Source organism: Cajanus cajan, chromosome 6, assembly GCF_000230855.2.
Source record: "Cajanus cajan strain Asha chromosome 6, NIPB_CcT2T_4, whole genome shotgun sequence".
In the NCBI taxonomy this organism is placed as follows: Eukaryota; Viridiplantae; Streptophyta; class Magnoliopsida; order Fabales; family Fabaceae; genus Cajanus; species Cajanus cajan.
In genome coordinates, this window is record NC_138522.1 from 1525284 (window position 1) to 1548604 (window position 23321).

A 23321-nucleotide genomic window follows, 5' to 3' on the forward strand; every position below is an offset into this window, starting at 1 on the left:
ATGGCCACCAGTTACAATATTATTTGGTCTGGTCCCAAGTTAGATGGAAAATTAGATTTTAGTTATTGGGAGACTTTGATGGCCACACATTTAAGAGCTCACAACATTTGGAGCTTTGTTGAACCGGGATTAGCAGAAGGAGCTGATGATATTGCTAGAAGAAAAGACCAATTGGCGCTGTCACAAATTCACCAAGGAGTAGATTATTCCATTTTTGGCAAAATTGCAAATGCCAAAACTGCCAAAGAAGCGTGGAATATTTTGAAGTTGTCATATAAAGGTGTAGAGAAAGCTCAAAAATCCAAGTTGCAATCTTTGCGAAGGGAATATGAAAGATATGAAATGTTGAATTCTGAATCTGTGGAACAATATTTTTCACGAGTTACAGATCTTGTCAACAAAATGAGAGTATATGGAGAAGATATTCCTGAAAGCAAGGTGGTGGAGAAAATTCTACGCACCATGCCGATGAAGTTTGATCATGTGGTGACTACAATAATTGAGTCCCACGACACAGACATCATGACAGTTGCAGAATTGCAAGGTAGCATTGAAAGTCATGTGAGCAGAATCTTAGAGAAAATTGAAAAAGGAAATGAAGAAGCATTGAAAAGCCATGTGAATTTTATCAACATAGCATAATCCAGCCGAAGTGAAGACAGTAGAGGTCGTGAAGGTGGAAATATAAATTTCAGAGGTAGAGTTCGTGGTAGTTTCAGAGGAAGAGGTCGTTGTAATTTTAATCAACAATGGAGAGACAACAATTTCAGGCCACCTAATCAAGGAAGAGGTGGACACAGTATCAGATCTTCCAACCGTGGAAGAGGAAGAGGCAGCTTCACCGACCAGGAGAGGACAAATTTCAATTGCTACCACTGTGGAAAGTTCGGGCACAGAGCTGCAGATTGTAGATTCAAACAACAAGAAAATATAGCAGAAAATCAATATAAGCATACTGGTGAGAGTTCTGATAATCCACAAACCTTACTTCTAGTAGCAAATAATTTTTCAGGCGATGGAGATATTTGGTACCTAGATACTGGCTGCAGCAACCACATGTGTGGGAAAAAGGATTTATTTTTCTCACTAGATGAAACGGTAAAATCTACTGTGAAATTCGAAAATAACTCTAACATTCCGATTTTGGGAAAAGGTCGAGTTGCAATTAGATTGAAGGACGGTTCTCAAAATTTCATCTCTGATGTTTTCTATGCTCCTGGTCTTCATCACAATCTATTGAGTATGGGACAACTATCAGAGAAAGGCTACAACATGCAGATTCATCATGGATACTGCACGTTGATAGACAAAAGTGGAAGATTTATAGCTAAGGTAAAAATGACCCCGAATCGCTTATTTCCTTTGAAGATTTGTCATGAAAAGTTTTCTTGTTTGAGTTCTATTATTCCCAATGATGATTGGTTGTGGCATATGCGCTTTGGACACTTTCACTTCTCTGGATTAAATTATTTGTCAAGAAAAGAATATGTTTCTGGCCTGCCTATTGTGAATATTCCTAATGGTGTTTGTGAGACGTGTGAGATTGGAAAGAAGCATAAAGAATCATTCCCAACTGGAGTATCTTGGAGGGCGAAGAAGCTATTAGAGATAGTTCATTCAGATTTATGCATGGTTGAGATACCAACACATGGCGGTAACAGGTATTTCATTACTTTTATTGATGACTTTAGCAGAAAAGCTTGGGTGTATTTTTTGAGACAGAAATCAGAAGCTTGTGATGCCTTTAAGTCATTTAAGGCATTTGTGGAGAAACGAAGTGGCTGTAAGATTAAAGCATTGAGAACAGATAGAGGCCAATAATACCTTGCCTGTGCAGATTTCTTTGACCACCATGGAATTCAGCATCAAATGACAACCAGATACACTCCTCAACAAAATGGAGTAGCAGAAAGGAAGAATAGAACAATCATGGATATGGTGAGATGCATGCTAAAGGCAAAACAAATGCCTAGAGAATTCTGGGCAGGAGCAGTTTCTACTGCTGTGTATATTTTGAACAGGTGTCCAACAAAGAGTGTTTGTGATAAAACACCAGAAGAAGCTTGGAGTGGAAGGAAGCCCTCAATCCGGCATCTCAGAATTTTTGGGTGTATAGCATATGCTCATGTACCAAATCAACTCAGAAAGAAGCTTGATGACAAAGGAGAGAAGTGCATTTTCATTGGTTACAGCACCAACTCAAAGGCGTATAAGCTTTACAATCCAGTGACAAAGAAGGTAATTATCAGCAGAGATGTGACCTTTAATGAAGAAGGAATGTGGGATTGGTCTTTCAAAGCCCAAAAGGTGCCTGCAGTAAACCTAGAAAACTATGAAGAAGAGAATGGACATGTAGATCCAATACCTGATGAGCCAGAAACATCAAGCAGACCACAAAGGCAAAGGAGACTACCAGCCATATTGGAGGATTATATTGTGGGTAATGATAATGACCCATCTGATGAAGAAATTATCAATTTTGCCTTATTTGCAGATTGTGAGCTTGTAACTTTTGAAGAAGCTTCAAATAATCAACATTGGAGAAAAGTAATGGATGAAGAAATTCATGCCATTGAGAAGAATCAAACATGGGAGCTGACAGACTTACCAGCAGACAAAAGGCCAATTGGAGTAAAGTGGGTGTACAAAACTAAGTACAAGTCCAGTGGAGAGATTGATCGCCTTAAAGCAAGGTTGGTAGCAAAAGGGTACAAACAAAAGCCAGGTATTGATTATTTTGAGGTATTTGCTCCTGTAGCAAGACTAGATACAATTCGTATGCTTATATATCTATCAGCTCAAAATAATTGGAAAATTCATCAAATGGATGTTAAATATGCTTTTCTGAATGGCACTTTGGAAGAAGAAGTACATGTTGAGCAACCTGCAGGATATGAAGTTAAAGGAAAAGAAGATAAAGTCTACAAATTGAAGAAGGCATTGTATGGTCTGAAGCAGGCACCCAGGGCGTGGTATAAGAAGATTGATTCTTACTTTGTGGATAATGGTTTTCAGAGATGCCCGTTTGAACACACTTTGTATATCAAATCTGTTGATCTTGACAATATTTTTATTGTGTGCCTCTGTGTTGATGATCTAATTTTTACTGGCAATAATCCAAAAATGTTTGCAGAATTCAGGGAGGCTATGGTTAAATGTTTTGAAATGACGGATTTGGGTCTAATGTCATACTTTCTTGGCATTGAGGTCATTCAGCAGGATGATGGAATTTTTATATCTCAAAAGAAGTATGTTGCTGACATTTTAAAAAAATTCAAGATGGAGAATTCAAAACCAGTTTCTACGCCAGTTGAAGGAAAGTTGAAGCTGACAAGTGACATTGAAGGCAAGAAAGTCAATCCAACTCTCTATAAAAGTTTGATTGGAAGCCTCGGATATTTAATTGCAACCAGGCCAGATATTGTCTATGGAGTTGGACTACTCAGCAGATTCATGGAAAAGCCTCGAGATTCTCATTGGCAGGCAGCTAAAAGAATTCTCAGATACATCAAAGGTACTCTGACAGAAAGAATTTTCTATGATAAAGATATTGATGTGAATCTTGTTGGATATACAGATAGTGATTGGGCAGGAGATATAGAGACGAGAAAGAGCACGTCAGGATATGCATTCAATCTTGGAAGTGGTACAGTATCATGGTCATCAAAGAAGCAACAAGTGGTGGCGCTCTCAACTGCCGAAGCAGAATATATAGCAGCAGCAAGTTGTGCAACCCAAGCTGCGTGGCTGAGAAAAATGCTTGAAGTGATGCATCAGAAGCAAGATACTCCCACAGTGATATTTTGTGATAACAAGTCAGCAATTGCATTATGCAAAAATCCAGTATTTCATGGACGGTCCAAGCACATAGATATTCGGTTTCATAAAATTCGAGAACTGGTAGCTGAAAAAGAAGTAGCAATTGAATATTGTCCAACTGAAGAACAAGTTGCAGATATTTCAAAAAAAAAAATACAATAATAATAGGAACAATGAATGTAGTTTCAAAATTATTGCATACAAAACATTGCTCTATATTATGATATTTTCAATGCTAATACATAATTATATGTTACATAGACGAATCTTAGATATGACTAATAAGTTTTACAATCAATTATAAAATAATTTATTTAATAAAGAAGTATTTTATAATAGATTAATGATAGGCCAAAAGGGAGTGAAAAAATGATCAAGATGATTATGTTTACAAAACTTGTTATAGTGAAATCGGAATGGACAAAATAGACGATGATTATAGCATTCATTAGCTAATCAAATAATGACATGAACGGGACGATATAGAAGTATATGAAGAGTCAAACAAACTAAGGTATCAGTACCATTGTCACAATCCTACCAAGAAATGCTTATATTTTTTTTATTTAATCGAAGAATGGAGCTTAATTTAATTACTTAGCTAAAGAATGCTATCAGAGAAGTTGTAAACAAATCACTTTTTATCCTCCAATTTTTAATTTCATAATTTTAGTCTTCCAATTTTATAAAATTCACATATTTAGTATCAATAATAATATTCATTTGTTAATTATTAAAATTATCACGATGATCATTAGCTTATAATAAATATATGATATAACAATAATATTTAGATTAAGCTACACTTTTAGTCTTTATTTTATCTTTTTCATCACTTTTATGAGATAAAAATAAATAAATTAAAGTGTAATCTAACTTAATATTAAATGTCATATCATCTACTTAGTATATGATCAGAAATAATGTTATCATATCAACTGTTAGCAAATAAATATTTATCAATCATACCAAATATGTAAATTTTATAAAATTGAAGAGTTAAAGTTTAGAGATAAAAATCATGGATTAAATATTATAGAGGTCAAAAATGTAATTTACCTAAAATAATGATGCTATTAGATAAATATATTTAGATTAAATTATATTTTTGTCTTTTATCTTATTTTTAAGATTTTTTCTGGACCAATATTTTTTGATAAAAATATTCATTTTGATCATTTACTTCTTAATTTGAGTTGATTGGGTTGTTTTAAAAATATGATTGTTTTTAATTTGGAGATACAATTTTGAAACCTTTGTTAACTAACTCAAAACCTGTCCAATTGGATTCAATTATATGTAAAGTGTTGAACACAATTGAAATTCTAACAAAAATAAGTGTTATAAATGTAGTGAAAATTGCATAAAAATAAGTAAACAAAATTTGAAAAACTCAAAGTTTTAGGAGGTGTATTGGTTTAGGATTTTGTAGGATTTTAAAAGACTTTTTTTTGAGTAAAAAAATCCATTGGTATTCAATCAGGATTTTATGTCACTTAAAAACAATCCAGTGGTATTTAATCTGAATTTTCAAGATTTTTTAAAGAGTCCATTAAAATCCATTGGTATTCATTTGAGATTTTTTACAACTTAAAAACAATTCATTGGTATTCAAAAATATAAGGATTTTAAAGGATTGTTGTGTGAAAGGGATTTTGAAGGATTTTGAAGGATTTTCTAGTGTTATCTATAAATACCAAATTCATAAAACAATCTCATCCAAACCCATCGGATTTTGAAGGATTGTTTGAAGTGACTTTTCAAGAATTTTCAAGTGAGTTTTTCACCTTTTTTTTTATGCTCCTGTCTTCTCCATTCTTTCTCTACTAATAATACGACACTATTTTTCATTGTTCATATATAATATTGTAGTACTGTTCTCATCTCATTCCCTTATTTTGTGAAACTCCGATATGTACATGACAGTGTCATTGATTTGCTCTATTTTTCTGTTCGTTCTTTTTAATTGACTTGCTTTATTTTATTCTATGTAGTTGAATTTGTTCAATTATATAACACACAAAAATGTTTGAAATTTCAATTTTTAAGTGGTAATTTTTTTATAACACACGTCAAGAAAAAAAAAAGGTGAAAAATGAAATTGATATCATAATCTCTACAATATATATATATATATATATATATATATATATATATATATATATATATATATATATATATATATATATATATATATATAAGATGAATTTGTTAGGGTTTTTGTGAGTAGAATGAGATGAAAATGGATCTTAGTTGGGGAAGAACCCTCTCAGCATAAAAACTGCGATTTCTTTTTACGACTCAACAATTATTTTATTTTTTTTTACTATGAAATTTTCTTTTTATTTTTATATTGTAAAATTATGACTTTTTTATACTTTAAAAAAAGAAAATTAACATAAGACATTGCAGTATCTAATTTTTTAGGGTTTAGGATTTATGTCTTCATTAGCTTATTTTTTAAAAGAGAAAATATTATTAAAATATTTGTTAGAATATTTTATATTTATAAATATCGTTAAAAATTATCATATAATATATAACTAAAATAATATATATATATATATATGTATATTTTATATATCTAAATGCTTATTCTTTAAATAATAATAATAATAATTATTATTATTATTATTATTATACTAATATTATATATATTGCATATGTAATTAGGTAAATATTTTTTTGGTGGATTGTGGATTTCTTAATCGACGCCAATTTTTCGCTCCATTTCGAGGTGTAAGATATCATCTACAAGATTTTGCAGGTCAGGGTAATGAGCCTGAAAATGAGAAAGAATTGTTCAATATCTTCGTCATGCGTCTTTAAGGAATGTAATCGAGAAAATATTTGGTATTTTTAAATCAAGGTTCACAATTTTTAAGTCAGCACCTCCATTTTTATTTAAGAAACAAGTAGAACTTGTGTTAGTATGTGCAACAATACATATCTTTCTACGTAAAGAATGTTGTTCTGATGAATTTTCAATTGAAGCGGTGGATGAACCTTCATCTTCAATGTTACCAGTTAATGAAGATCATACTTTTGAACCTATTATTCAAACTCAGGAGCAAGAGCGAAAAGACGCTAATGCTTGGAGGACTAGTATAGCTATGAATATGTGGGTGAATGCTATTTAAGAGGATAAAATATTATGGAGAATTATTATTATTATTATTATTATTATTATTATTTATCTAGACATTATTATTTTTTATTATTTTTGTCTTTGACTTTTTTTAAATTTGAATGTATGAATTTTTTTTTTGAAATCTTATCAAATGTCAAAAATTCACGAAAATTCTACAAAATCCCACAGAATCCATTAAAATCCTGATTTAAAAGTCTTGTAGAATCCATTAATATCCTGATTTTAAGTCTTGTAGAATCTTGTAAAATCGTAAAAGTCATGAAAATCCTGTAAAGTCTTTTAAAATTCGCAGGATTTTTTTTAACTAAAAAAATCCTTTAAAATCCTAATCCAATACACCCCCTTAATTTCATGTTATTTTTTTAATTATTTGAGAAATATGTTTTTCACATAATTTTTACTGTTTTATAATCCTTTTGTATTCGAACATTAATTGAATTCTTTGTTTTCACGTAGGTAAACTTAATATTACAAGTTTTACATTTTGAATCAATCAATAATTTATTCAAACTTGTGATGTAAAATTAAAAATTATTATTATTTTAAAAAAACAAATCAACCAAAATATAAAAATTAAAGGACAAAAAATGAATATTTAAACAAATAAATAACCAAAAATAATCTAAAAAATAAGATAAATGACAAAAAAATAATAATGTATCCTTATACTTACTATGTGGTGAGTGAGGATTGAGAATCTAGATTAAAAAAAACGTACAAAGTAAAATGCAAGTTTGTTTTAATAACAAATGACAACATGATTATAATAATAATAACAATAAAAATAATAATAACATTGTAATTAATAACAATATTAAAAATAATAGTAACATCAATAATGTTAACCATGATACCTCTATTATCATTCACTATCATTGTCAATCACTACGTACCAATATTATTATAATTAATATTACTAATCATTATTGCTACCCGAAGGTGATATTAGTTGTAGTAATAATAATGATAATAATAATAACAATAATGTTAATAATAACAATGATCATGTCAATCAATGATAATGAAAATAATTATAAAAATTGAAGAAATTCATAATTAAATTTTAATTTCAATCATTAATTATTTATAATTTAAATGTTATTTTTATCTATCGTGGTAAAATATATTTTCATTATATATGCTTCTAATATATATATTCACATAAAAATTATTTTGATGTACAACATAATAAAAAAAATGGTAACAAGGAAATAAACTTTCACAAAGTTAGAAATACATAAATACAAAAGATAAAAAAAAAAAAAAAAGAAGGTCGGGTAAGTATTAGAGTGGAAATAGATACACAAAATCTAAAGATTTATCTTGATCATTGTCGCGTAATATTTCTATCCGATAAAACAAACATACTAAAAAATATAGTAAACAGATTTTATATTTTGAGCATAATAAATAGTAAATATATTGGCTAGAATTTATAAATATTTTCCATCTTGGGGAAAAGAAAAATGAAAAAGTAGAGCGTAAGCAATACGAGAAAAACGCGGCAAAAAAGAAAGAAGGTAAGAGGGAAGTGGGAACCCAAAAGTGAAAAACAAACACTCTCTCGCGTGCCCTAATCATTGCTCTGTAACGTTAGCCACTTCAAATTCAAGGGTTCTTCATTCTTCTCGTTGGCCGTTGCAACTTAAATTTCATGGATGCTTCGTCTCTGCACTGAAATTGCGTCTCGCGACGACATGGCAGAGATTCAGAATTCTTCCTCGGAAGCGGCAATCGACCAATGCGAGAGTAAGGCTTCGATGGAGAACGGAACGCGAAGTTCGGAAGCCTCCGAAACGACGTCGTCGAGTTCGTCTCGAAAAGGAAAGGGTAAAGGTAAGGGTGCGGCATTCAAGCGACGGAACTCTAGAGTTCTTGTTCGCCGCCATAGGGCTAATAATGTGGACACCATTGGCCTTCCTCTCGGAATGTCGTTCGCCGCTGTGATGGCTCAGGTAAATGATGATGCTAAAGCTTGGTTCTATTTAACAACTAGTTTCTATCAATTGTTTTGCTTCTTCATGCTGTTTTTTTTTATTGGTTCCAATTTTTCCTCTGATTAATGAATGTTAGTTTTAATTTTGTATTTTTTTGGTTTGATACTAATGTGACATGTCTTACATGGACTGTTGTAACGTGTTTATATAACGAGAGATGACGCTAAAGCAATCAAATATGAAACTGTTTTAATTTTTGTCGGTTAATCATTGCTTGATATTGTGCATAAGATTTTGTTATTATTTTTCTTTAAGGTGTTGTATAGAAAAGATGGAGCAGCTGAGGATATGTCTCCCAATCATCTTTCAATGGTAATTTTTTTTCCCTGTTTTTTGAAGTAAAATTGAATAATATTTGATTCAGCAAATACACTAACTCCGCTTGAGGTTTCTTTAGATTGGCTATATGGTGTAATGTTTTTCTAACAATTGAAGGGTATCAGGGTAATGTATAAGGGGTAGGAATGTAATGTTTTTCAAATAATAAAGGGGCATAATGTTGAGGTAAAAGAGGAAGGGGGATCGGAAGCTTTGGCGAAACCTCAGTAGGAGTTAATGTAGTTTGCTCTATTTGATATCATTGTGTGCGTTTGTTTGTAAAGCATATCTTGACTCTAGAGATGACTCATTGAGTTATTTGTTGTAATTGTAGATGTGCTCTTCGGCTATCAAAGAATCTCTTGCCAGTGTAAGCCAGACATCAATTGTTGATTCATCCCTTGTTTGCAGTTTTTCTATGTTTCTTTAGCTATTCATGTCAACTTTAGGAAAAGTCCAATTTGTGAAGTAATGTCTGCGTGCTACTTGTTTTGCCTTCTGCATATCCGGCAACAGGTTTTTGGAGACAAGCTAGATGGTTTGATGAGCAACTTTGAACAATCTTTCAGTAGCACGTTGAGTACTCTTCAGTTGATCTATGAATCATCCAAGAGCAATGAAGGAAATATATTAAATGATACAAATGCAGAAATTCGGAGTTCTAAATTGATTTTTGACAAAGGAGTATGCTCAGGTGATATTGTTACAGAGGATGCTTATTCAAGGCCATCCCATGTTGAAATACAAAATCAATCAATTAGTCGTGATTCTCCAGAAGAGGTCAGGGATAACTTTCATACGGATTCAGTTAGTCTTGATTCTCCTGAAGAGGGCAGGGATATCTGTCATATGGGTTCTGTTAGCCGTGATCTCACTTCGTATGGGCAATCAAACCAAATGGTTTCTTTTTCTCAAATATTTTCTGGATCTGTAAATAATCTCATGGTTAGTCTTATTAAGAAGTCTGTCATGGAGCAGTGTCGTTCTAATGAACTCAAGTGTCGTTCTAATGAACTCAAGTGGCGTTCTAATGAACTCAAGACACGGGAACTTGACCTTTATATGGAAAGCTTGAAATTGAAAGAGGATGCATTGTCTGCCAAACATGATTCGAATAATCTAAACAGATCCAAATTAGCCATGGGGGAATCGAAGGCATCTTTCAAAGCTGAAAAGTTTAAGACCCAGTTGGAAGATACGAGGCATGGTGAACTCAAAAAGAAGTGCATAGACTGTCTTATTACTGGTTTGCTTATTATGTCATCCTCACTTTTGTATGGTGCTTATGTTTATTCCTACGAACGGATTACTGAAGCTACTGAATCTTGTACACCATCAACCCAGGCAAGTATATAATCTTTTGTTTTTCCCTGGTTCCAAGTTGTTTGGTGCATGTGAGGCACCGAATATATTGCATCATGCTTTGGTTAGCAATTTTTGGGAGAGTTATTCAGATTTTTTGCCTTGATTAGGTTCTAAAATTCTAATCAGTTGCCATTTATTGATTGGTGCAGAATCGTTTTCTGTTGTATTTAGTGGCTAAGTAATCTTTTAGAATTAGAGTAGCTTTGTTCTAAAATTGTTTGGTGAAAAATAACGGACAGGGAGTATATTGTTGAAGTTTTCTGTTTTTAAGATTTCCATGTTTAGTTTTTCTTTTCAAAGGCAGTCTGTGTGAATTGTCATGATCAAAGATTCCACTTATCATCTTTCCTTTTATGTCCGCTCTAATTTAAGATTCAAGATACAGACTACGTAAAATAAGATGTAATTATGACTGTACTTCAGTGATTTCATCTGCATATTTAATCCAGCATTGCCTTTGCACAATTGTGTGGTATTAATGTTGGTTTTTTTTTTTCCATTTTAGGAATCTTCCTCGTGGTGGACTCCTAAGTCAGTAACGTCATTCAATTCAAGGTTGAATATTTTGTGGTGTCAGGTTCAAGTAATGAGCCGAATGGCATTTGGTGTCTTAATGATTTTTGCAGTTGCATATTTGCTCCTGCAGCGTTCAACAACGTCATCGCAGACTATGCCAGTTACTTTCATCGTTTTAATGTTAGGAGTTGGTTGTGGCTATTGTGGCAAGATGTGTGTAGACACACTGGGAGGGAGGGGTGATGTGTGGCTCTTTTACTGGGAGATCCTGTGTTTGCTGCATTTCTTATCTCTTTGCTGGACATCCGCTTTGTACTCAATCCTTCATGGATCAGTCACTGCACCACAAACGACAGAGAAGAATACAATTTTTCGATATTGGATTCGCAGGGTTCTGTTCTATGGTGCTATGCTTGTGCTTCTACCACTGTTTTGTGGTCTCATGCCTTTTGCTACCCTAGGTCAATGGAAAGACCATTTTACGTTGAAGGGGTCAGATTTCGACGGATCCGAATGGTAAAGCACTGGTCGTGGAAGACATTTATGTATTTTGTGGTTAGCCATGTAACCAATCACCATCGGTTGTATTTTGCCCGCATATAGTTTTCTTTAGGTCATGTTTTGCAAATTATTTTATGCTATGATGTAATATTTAAAGTTGTGCAATGAGTTAGTGTCGTATCGTGAGCACCGCCTTGCTTTGCATTTGCTGCTAGATTCTTCTTTTATTATACAAGAATCTGCCAGTGAGTCCTTAAAGGAGATGTAATTTTTTGGGATATATATATTTAATTATAATGATTTGCTGCGCAAATGTATTTTACATTCTCAATTTATTAATTGTTAATTATATTATTGAAAACTTCAATTTTCGGTAATGATTATTTTAAAAGGTATACATAGGATGTTATCTAATTACTTTGTAGTGGAAGTTTGTTTGCATTAATAGTGTACTAAAATTGTTCTCTATTTGAAATGTTTCATTTTAAATTTCTTGTAACTTGGATTGAGAATTTAGTCAGAAAATGAGTTATTAGAAAACTCAGTTCATGAGCTGTAATTTGTAAAATATCTCTTGTTCAAACTCAATGTATTTGCACTTTGCAAGTCCAATTAGGGTTGACAATGGATAAAGTCTGGATAGGATTTTGTAGTATTTGTTTTTATACCTGTGTTTAAAAATAATACATACATCTAATCTCATATTTATGTGGGTAATATTTTTAATTATCATTCTTGTACCCAACTTATGTATTCATATCTACATCCACGACTTGTATTTTATTTATGTATAAAACAAATAAATTAATAAAAAGATGACATTTCACATAAATAAACATAATATTAATTTGTCAAATCTTTAACATTACAAAAATCTAACATAACAATTTTTATAAATGAAGATTATAAAATATTTAATTCTTGTAAATAAACTTTTAAAAAATTTAATATAATAAAAGTTATAATTAAACTTTGAAAATCATGATAATGTGTTAACAATATTCTTCAAAACATGTAAATAAAATTATAACAAAAATTAGTTAGATTAAAATTATAAATTAAATTATATAGATATATTAAACTTTGAATCATTTACTTGGTCTAAATAAAGCTTTTATCAAATTTATTATCTCTTTCTTTTCAAATTTTTTATCCTTTTTTATACATTTAGTCTTTCAAATGTTATTTAATTTGTTTAGACTCAAGATGAATAAAATTATTCAAATTTTAAATAATTTAAATATTTTAATTTTTTTAAGTATATGATATAAAAAAGGAAGTTACAAACTACACCCTCAATTAGAATTTTTTGTACATAATAAAGATTAAAAATGAAACAATAAATTTATCTTTTGAGACTAAATGATAATTGTTTTGATCTTTATTTTGTTTAAACGATTAGATTTAAATACCAATAAATTCAAAAACTCGAACTAAATCCGATCAAAATTAACGATTTTAAATCACTTTTTTAACTCATCTAAATTGATAATTGGTTCAAATCTACACAATTACCTTTTTCCTTTCTATTTTTTTCAATTTTAGGTTGGGTGTTGGGTTAATGCTCACCCCTATTGTCATTGTTTTTAAATTATATATATATATATATAAGGAGAGTTATAATTACACCGGTATAACTTTTACTAAGTGTTACACTATTCAATAACTTTATATTAAATGCAAATTCTGTAAATTCAACTGTTAGATTGAAAGTTCATATCTCTTAGATCATATATACAAAATTTTATATTAATCCAAGATGATTTGATACTTCATTTTTATAAAACAAAATTGACATAATATATTCATTTCAAAATACATTAAAATATGAACACTTTGATTACCTTCAAGTTGTTCAATTTTAACAAAATTTGATATACACGTATAAGGTAATATGAACTTTCAATTTAACGATTGAATTTACAAAATTCATAATTAATATAAAGTTATTGAATGGTGTAACACTTAGTAAAAGTTATACCAGTGTTATTATAACCTCTCTCTCTCTCTCTCTCTCTCTCTCTCTCTCTCTATATATATATATATATATATATATATATATATATATATATATATATATATATATATCATCTTGATTGGTGCTAGCATCAGCCACAACCCTTCATAGCTGGGAAACATCAAGAAGGATCGTTTCTCTCGTTATGTTGGGGATTTGCCCAGTCAGCTCCCAGCAGGGCCTAAGTGGTTGGCCCTTCAGCTTGGGCTCCTTGACCTCAGGGCCCAAGGTCAAGATCCAGTCAAACCATATTGGTTAATAATGAATTATACTCTGAAACAGGAAAAAAAAAAAAAAAAAGTGAAATTAGCGGCATAACACAACCTCCTCAGAAATAACTCTTAAATATCTCATTCAAGGAATCCAACAAACAGTCCCCTGAACATACATTTTCATACTTCGATGTTAAATAACTAATTTATTTTCATTTAGCTTCTAATAAAAAATCTGCCATACAACTTAGCAATGGACAAAGAATCTGAGAAGTGAAACCAAGACAAGCAAGAGCCACACAAATTGAGGCTCCTGAATCTCGGAAATTCTCTACAAATTGGAAATAAGAAATCCATCCCATATATTCCTCCTATCTTAACATCTAATTTACTTCTCTGGGATTTCTGAGTTTCATTTTACATTCTATGTTCCCATCAGACTGCTAACAAGGCACCAGGTGGTTGCCTTCTGAACGTCATAAATAACTAAATCTCTATTGGCAGGTAAAACGAGCCTGCAAATGAAGTTGTTATCGTCTTGAATCCAATTACAGAACCTCGTGAGCCTTTCCGTAATACCTGTTTATGAATGGAGACTGCCAACGCAAAGAATGTTGTGTTACATTAAATGTAAATGAAAAAAGTGCTGCGAGTGTATGAGGTAATCAACTAGATATAAATTATGTGAAACAAAATGGTGATTTTTATAAATGTCGCTACGATCATTTCTTTTCCCTCTGCTGATTGTAAGAAGCATCACATTCAATGGAAGATAATTGATCATAGGTTGGCCAAAAAATATAAAAAGAAAACAAAGAATCTCAATCTTCTTTTGAAGATAATTGATTAGAGAAAACTCAATACTATTAAAAGAGACATACTGGATAATCCTTCTAAAATGAATATACTATTTTAATTACAATATGTGCAGAAGTAGAATGGTTAACAATTTTAAGATTTGCACATCTGATTTGGACTAGCTAGTTGCATTCATTACAGGAAGTATAGCCGTTTTTCTTACTTTGCTTTAACAATCTAAAGATGCAAGAAAAATCAAATATCTCTTTCCATCAGAGTTATTTGGCCCTTCCCTTGTCATTACTATATATATATATATATATATATATATATATATATATATATATATATATATAGTATAGACACATGATAGAGCATGAACTATAATTGCCTAGTCACTCTTCCTTAACATTCATTATAAGTCTTGAATTTAACAGGGAAAGATTACCATTTTTAAGGGCATAACTTGACGCCTTAATGTTGTGCTAAGATGTCAACATAATTTGAAAATTGAAACTGCAAAAAGCTGCATTAGAATGCCCAAACACCAACCTTAACATTTGATACATCAGGCGCATCTGAACTTTGCACCGGGTAGAACTTATAAAATCTCATATTCCCAAATGCAGCTTTAGTTTCTTCACTCATTTCTTCAATGGCTTTTCTTCGGGCTTCCCTGGCCTACAAGAGACAAAACAAAATAGGTAAAAAGGCATAAAGCAACAAGCCAACAACACATTATAGGCAGAACCAAAAGCAAAAATACCTCTCTATTAGCTCTCTTCGCTTCACGTACTTTTTCTTTGACAAATTCCTAAAACAATTAAATGATCAGCCTAACTGGTACTTGAAAGTAACAGAAAACTTGAATTGATTATTGGTTTCCCATTACTTGATACCTTAAAGGTATCTTTTTGATCTCTCGATAACTCCTCCTCCTCTATGAGCTTGCCAGTGAACTCCTGTGGAATACAGAACAATTTTTGCGTGAGACCTTTGTCTAATATTATATAGGTTAAAACTCTTATTTGGTCTCTTATAATATTTTTGTTTCAATTTAGTCTCACTTTAATTTTTTGTTTCAATTTGGTCCCCAATAATTTAAATTATTGCAATTTGGAACTTCCGTCCAAATGATTTAAACGGAGTTAACTGGTGGCCCACATGGATGCCACGTAGATGGATCCCAAATTTCTTGAATACACCTGGAACCAGAACGGCCCGTTCTGGTTTCAAAACTAGTCGTTCTAGTTCCAGAATTTTGCAAAAAAACTCAAGGTACAAAGCATTTCAAACACTAGATTTGGTAATATTGCCAATGGGGATTGATAACTTCAATTGTTAAATATTTAGGCTATACAGTGTATCATTAAGGACGATGCAGTGTATCACTAAGGACAATGGTAGCAGGTTTTATTTCATTGTTAGTCAAACTGGAATGAATCACTTACTACTAAATTGATACTATACAATCAAGGATGAATTTTTGAACTTTTTCAGTATATGTTATTTCATGTGCATTCTCAGTAATTTCTTTGAACTTTTTTAGTATATGTTATGTTCTGAATTTTTGTTTTCAGTTTCTGAACCATGTTTCTGTCTTTGAATTTATAATATGTTATGAATTTTTATTTTCAATTTTTGAATCACATTGCGGTATTTTGGTCAAGATTTTGAACTGGATAAGTTCAAATCAAAGAAGGATTTTGGAAGGTTTTATTTATTTGATTTTTTTTTTAGTTTTATTCATAAATAATATTAATTTATTGTATTTTTTATTTATTGTATTTTTTATTAATATATATATATATAATGAAAAAAAAATACAATAAAAAGCATGGCGTTCTGGAAACGGGCCATTCTGAATCCAGAACGGCCCATTCTAAAAGCAGAACGGTCCGTTCTGATGCACTCATGTTGTGTTAAATTTGCATTTGGAACGGCCCGTTCCAGTTTCAAAATTAACACATAACATGTGCAAGCAGAACGGACCGTTCTAGTTTCAGAACGGGTCGTTCTGGTTCCACGTGTATTCATAAAATTTGGCATCCACCTGTTCATCTACGTGGTATTCACGTAGCATCCACGTGGTCACCAGTTAACTCCGTTTAAATCATTTGGACGGAAGTCCTAAATTGCAATGATTTAAATTATTGAGGACCAAATTGAAACAAAAAATTAAAGTGGGACTAAATTGAAACAAAAAAATATTATAAGGAACCAAATAAGGGTTTTAACCTATTATATATTATATATATTATATTCTTTCCAGATTTATATCCTTTTGAGCTATCCTCTACTTTACAGTCTCTATCAGGAGATTGAATGTGGAGAAACAAAACAACACCGGTAAAGTATTTGCAAAAATAACCTCTCCATACTCCATGTGTTCTTACAATCAGCATCACTCAATGGAGATATGTCCATATTTTTAAGAATTCAATATCATGTTAACATGCCTGCTTATTTTTAGAAGACAACGGTAATTGAAAAATGACAAGCCAAAGAAACAAGAAGTTCCTGAAAAATAATGTCAAGCTTGATGATAATTTTTATTATATGATTGTAAGTACTAAGTTATAAAAATAAAATCATTCTCCCTAATTTATAAAATACAACCTCTGGTAAGCTTAATCTGATATCCAAAACTATACACATTAGAAAAAAGATTCAATACCTCAAGTTCATCTAATTCCCAATCAAATTCACAGAAAACCTGCAATGAAAAAAGAGAAAAACTGAAAAAGTGATAGATAAGTAATTACCTAATATGGTACTGACCTGCCTCACTCATGTAAATATGTCAAATAATATTGGCAACTCGGCAAAAAATTTCTCAATCATAATTACCGGCTTTGGCTCTGCTGGAAATATTATTGGAACTTCGGTGCTCTGTTCAAGTTCGTCTTCCTTAAACGGCTGGTAGAAGTCTGATAAAATAACAAATAAAGGATATAACAAATCAAAACATAACGGCTAAAGGGTAATATTATATCTTCTCTCCACTAACTATCATATACAAGTATACAACTAGAATACATATTCATGTGATCAATTATGCTATAGAGCTAGAAACTCACAAGGCAAGCAATACTCGTATTTCTTTACACGATCCAACTTCAGATGTTTCAATGCTGCCCTGTATCACACAGATTATATCACAAGATAAAAAGTCATTCATGAACATGCTAGATCAAGGGTGAAGAGTATATGGATCAAAAGTTTGAACTATCAGATACCATTATTAAATTAGCTCCTACGTTAAAGGGTCAACTCATCAAGTTGCATATCAGCTTCTAAACACAATATCAAAGCACTGAACTTTCTGTTTTCCACTTTTCCCAATTAACATTATATTCAAGCGTCCTTAGAATTGAAATCACATACTCATTTATTTACTTCATAATATTTACCTGCAAGAGATCAAGAGAACTAAAGGTATAGTTGAATCTAGAAAGGTTCAATCCATTTTCATATATAGTTATAGACAGGCTGAAAAAGATCACCAATGAACCTACCTATCAAGAAAAAATTTAAATAATGTTTTTTTCACGAAAGCACTGTTGCAGCAGTGAGAGCATGTTATCTGTGATTACTGTTTAACACATGGAACTCGTATTTTAAATAGGAGTTCACCCCTCCTCAAGGCCTGGCTTTAAGGAGTGGTATCACCTCTCCCCTACATAACCTTGCAGGTTCCAAAGTACTATATAAAAAAGGCATTATTATTTATCAAAAAAGATAATAAAATAAATTTGAAAACCAGAGAGTACAAGTTGAAAAAACTATAATCATTTGGTAATATCCATTATCCAATATGAAGGAAAAGGGTAAATGAAACTCATGCAAAACCAAGCAATATATATATATATATATATATATATATATATATATATATATATATATATATATATATATATATATATATATATATAAATAATAATAATAAATAAATAAATAAAAAGATTAGTTTATAGCTCAGAATTTTGTCCTTCAAAATGAAAAGCAATGGGAACTGAAAAAGATAAGTAGAAAGGAATTAAAACACATAAGAGACAACGGTCTATCTAAGAAAGATAACTTTACAAAGTAAACCTATGGAATCAGAACTTCTAACAAATCAAACATCTTCAATAAAAATGCATAGCTGGTCTTGTGAAACCTAAAAGACTGAAAAACATGCCATTGATACAGACTAAGGCAAAGGACAAAGAGAGAGCAATACCTTCTTTGGGTGCAACTTAAGATAAATATTTGAGACTTTAATCTATCCACTTGACTTTCTCTGTTGAAGAAGACATCAAAAAATTATATAAATAAGTTCAGAGATGATCATGAAGCAATACCTCAAAGACACCTTCAAGAATAGCCAAAATGAGAAGAATACCGATCTTCGAGGGGGATATATGGAACCCAGTCCATTTTCATTTGTTTCATGGGAATTATCTCTTCAGACTCTCTCTGAACTGAGTTAATCCCAATTTTATCAGACGGTGGGAAGGGTGATACAACCTGTTTACACAAAGGAAGATAAAACATTTTTAAAGTTAAAATAACAGCAAAAGTTTTAAATTTTAGATTTTACAATTTTCAAAATTGATCAATTACAAAGCTGACTCCAACAAATAATTATGAATTTTTGCATTGCATCCATGAATTGGAATTTCCTTCCAAATGCCTGTGCCCAAGACCAAGCCCCACTAGGAGCGACACACATCAAAGCTAGAAAACACAAATAACTATTCCTAAATTGCACAATCTAATGCAAAAAACCCCATTAGCACTAGTTAATTTGGCCAACACATAACAGAACCAGGTTTGACAACTTACAGCCACAACAACAGGTATGCAGACAACTTTGCTTTCATCTTTGAACCAGACCAATTGAGCTGAAGAAATCAAGAAGGACATGTAGTCAGACAAAACACCAATTAAAGGGCAATGAGCTACAGCTGCCCATCAAATTCAAACCCTAGCAAAATAAGTAACAACAAAACAGTGAAATTTGCAAGTCACTTACGCTCGGTGCAGCCAAATAGATAAACTCTTTTCCCATGCAATACACCACCCTCTTCAAACGCATTCTGAACACAATTCATTGGAAATATTAAACCGTTACATAAAAGGCAAAATCCAGAAACAGTTAAAACTGACCATAAAACTCACTTCGAGGTTAGAGAAATTCCACTTGTATTGGTATACAGAATCCAATTGATCCCACTGTCATCATAACAAGAGGCAGTGAGAAAAATAGGTTACAGCAATCAAGTTATAAATAAGCAAAGAAATCTGACTAAATAAACGAACAAACCTCTGTTCCGACAGGGAATGTTTCTCTCCACAAGTCTTCCTACGAATATACACGAGTAAATAAATGTGATTGGCAACGATATGGATTAAGAAGTATAAACAATAGTAGAAACCCTCGAGAAACATTGAAATTGAAAATTAGGGTGCGATACCAAGTTGCGCTTATCCTCGAAGTACTCGTCGGGCTTTGGAGGCTTAATTTTGGTGGATCGCTTCTTGGTTTGTTTGAGCTCTTCGTCGTGCCTCGCTTTTCTCTTGGTTCCTTTCTTCATGGTGAATTTAGAGAGAGAGAGAGAGAGAGAGAGAGAAAGAGAGAGAGAGAAGAGTGATGAGAGTGAAGGAAAGCGGAGAGTCCAAATTTGAAAGAAGACAAAACACTAACTATGAAAGAGGCGGGGATGCGTCGGTCACTAATACTTTTCAAATTTTCCACTCACAATCACAACTCACCCAACCCTCTAAAAATTAATTAATAATTAAAACATGGGGTATGGGATATTGTTGGGATTTGGGGTGCTGTTTCTGTGTGCTAATAAAAAAATATAATTAATTAATTAATTAAAGAGTTTCATTTAAATATGCTAATTGTGTAAAGATTCTTTGGATTTCAATCAAGTCAGTAATTCATTTTAAAGGAAAAAGGGAGTGATCTCGGTTAATGATTAAAAAAATAAAAATTAATAGCATCGTTTAAATGTACATAAACTGTTAAACTCAATTATGAAGGTGTTAAAATATTATTGTTAAATTCTAATAACTATTGAAAGGAGTTGTATTATTATTTTCTTCTCACCATGCATGACCTTGGAATTCAACATCTCAAAATGGTTATCGATAGTTCAAGGTGTTTTAGATTAAAATTTATAACACAATTTTAACGATAAAAAAATAATAATTATGATTTAGGTTTTATTGTTTACGGTTTAGGGTTATGAATTTTAAAAAATTTACAAGAATTATATAACTTTTAAGATTTTGTTAAGGGTATTGTAAGAATGTAATGATTTTCAATATTTTTTTATATTATAATTAAGATTTTGTAATATTAATTTTAATATATTTATATCATAAGAATTTATAAGATTTGAAAGAATTTTATGAGATTGTAAAAGATAATAATCTAGATTTTTAAAAATAATACAATTAATAAAAATAACATAGATGTTTAGATTTGAATGAAGAAAAATAAAGGGTTTATTTGTTTAAACTCAAAAATAAGTGTTTTTAAATAAAAGCTTTTAAAATAAATAATTTTTGAAAAAGTATATAGAAGTTACTTCCTTAAAAAAGCAAAAAGCTACTTGTTAAAAAAAAAAAAGACTACACACATTAAAAAGTAGAAAAATGTTTATTTTGTAAATAAAAAAAAGTGTTTTTATAATAAAAAAAAATAAACAAACAAACTCAAAATTAATAGAAAATTTTCAATTTCTTAATAAATAATTTATTTTAACATCATGTTCTCTTAAATAATATTTTTTTACATATTTTTCTTTATGTATTTGTATTTTCTCCTTCATACTATTAAACTTGAACAATATTTTCAAATTTATGATATTTATTAAATGATTGAACTGTTAAAATTGAAATGACCTAATGGACCAACTCATTGGCTCTAGGAGTATCAAAGTGAATCAATCATACTCACTTTGATTGATGCTTTAAACAAATTAGAAAATTTTAGCCTGACTTGACCGACCATGAGTAGGTGAGTTAGGTGGGTTCGCTCACCAATTTTTTTAAAAATAAAATAAAAATTAATTTTTTGTTAACCTAGTATGACTCAAACATGTAGTGAGTAAGGTTGACCCAACAACTTGTAACTCACTTTTACATCCCTAATTGGTTTGCTAGGTCAAGTTAGGTCAGACTCTTTATTTTTAAGTCAGGCTAATGATATTTTTTCCTTTTTAAATTATGTGTAAAATTATTATAAATAAATAATTATTTTTTAGTTATGTGTGTATAGATGCACATATATTAAATTAATTATATTTAAGTTGATATTGCATGTAACTTAAATACTAAAACTTTTACTCTCAAAATCACACAAACTCATAATTCTATTTTTATCTATTTTGAAAATACATTTTATATACTAAATTTATAAATAACTTAAAAAAATGTCTTATGTTGTGTTTAGTTGAAATTTTTTTTCATATACTTCAAATCTTAATTGTTTTATTGTATAATTTAATTCAAATTTCTTAAATTTTAAATACTTAATTTTTTTAATATACGTTTAAAATTTTGATATTTCAATGTTAAATTTTTTTTAAAATAAACATTTGTCAGATTTTAATAATTAAAAATAAAATATTAATAAAATATATATCAATATTGTCGAATAAATAAATATATGAGAAAAAATATAAAAAATATATAAAAGAAGGTAAATGAGCGATATGAATAGAAAAGGAAAGAGAAGATGAGAGAGATGAAAGGGGAAAAAGAGAAGCAAGAAAGATGAGAGAGGAGATTGAGGAAAGAGCAAAAAAAGACAAACACAAGAAAAAAAGTCATGTGAAATTTCAAAATTTTTGGTAAAATAATAGATGAGTGAATTATATGTAAATTCTTCTAAAGAGTTTAACAAAATTCATCTTTCAAAATAATCCTTTACAATCTCTATGTTTTTTAAAATCATTTTTTTTAATTGAACACCACCAAATTTGGACATACTCATAAAAGTATTTTGGATGTCTTAATCGAATACCATTGAACTTTGACATACTTTTAGAAGATTCTCGACCGTCTTAATTGAAAAACACGAGACTTTTTCATATTAAAAAAATCTTAATTGAATATCATGAAACTTTTTTAATTAAAAAAATTATTTAAAATTTTAATTCAATATACTCCCTTAATGTAGTGTAGCCAGTGACAATGTTTGCACTCATAATACTAAGTGAGTTGAGTTATAGTGAAGAGATTATTTTGGGTGTCTCGGTGTGATGCCAGAGGTTTTTGAAAAGTAAGGTGTAGATAAGGGTTTCTCTTTACCATCGTGTTCTTAATATGGAAACATATTATCAAAGTATAGTTATTTTGAAATAGATTATCACTTTGGGGTGGTCAACGTAGGGTGTCATTAGTCAACCAAGTGACACTTGTGCCACATTATTTTTTAAATAATTTTTTTCATCTGAAAATGGCATTAAACAAGACCTGTGGCAACAATGCTAGTGTCATTGGAACCCATTGTGACATGACATTTTTTTAATTCTTTCTTACTTTTTTTATAGGCAAAAAAATTAATTATAGAGAATATAAGGGGTACTCTAACCCATTACAAGGAAACACAAACAACCAAGATT

The 23321-nt window shown here is 30.7% G+C and overlaps 2 protein-coding genes across 3 annotated transcripts; one reads left to right on the forward strand and one right to left on the reverse strand.

The window, feature by feature from the left end:
• The first annotated feature begins 8448 nt into the window (after positions 1–8448).
• Positions 8449–11980, forward strand: CPR5 (protein). Its single transcript, XM_020357938.3, has 5 exons — positions 8449–8925; positions 9223–9279; positions 9620–9655; positions 9802–10629; positions 11156–11980. Exons 1-5 carry the CDS (start codon positions 8629–8631, stop codon positions 11684–11686), a joined length of 1749 nt encoding a protein of 582 aa, XP_020213527.3. The 5' UTR covers positions 8449–8628; the 3' UTR covers positions 11687–11980.
• Positions 11981–13740: 1760 nt separating this feature from the next.
• On the reverse strand, positions 13741–20382 carry LOC109796709 (protein HEAT INTOLERANT 4). Of its 2 annotated transcripts, none has more exons than XM_020356469.3 (14): positions 20157–20382; positions 20006–20044; positions 19861–19914; positions 19715–19778; positions 19525–19583; positions 19082–19206; positions 18920–18979; positions 17775–17833; positions 17545–17624; positions 17372–17410; positions 15594–15656; positions 15461–15508; positions 15247–15375; positions 13741–13957 (listed from the first exon to the last, which is right to left on the reverse strand). In XM_020356469.3, exons 1-14 carry the CDS (start codon positions 20274–20276, stop codon positions 13940–13942), a joined length of 957 nt encoding a protein of 318 aa, XP_020212058.1. In that variant the 5' UTR covers positions 20277–20382; the 3' UTR covers positions 13741–13939. The 2 variants fall into 2 exon arrangements, with proteins under 2 accessions (XP_020212058.1, XP_020212057.1); XM_020356468.3 differs by lacking the exon at positions 13741–13957 and adding an exon at positions 14010–14492 and having other exon boundaries at positions 20157–20378.
• Between the last annotated feature and the right edge of the window lie 2939 nt (positions 20383–23321).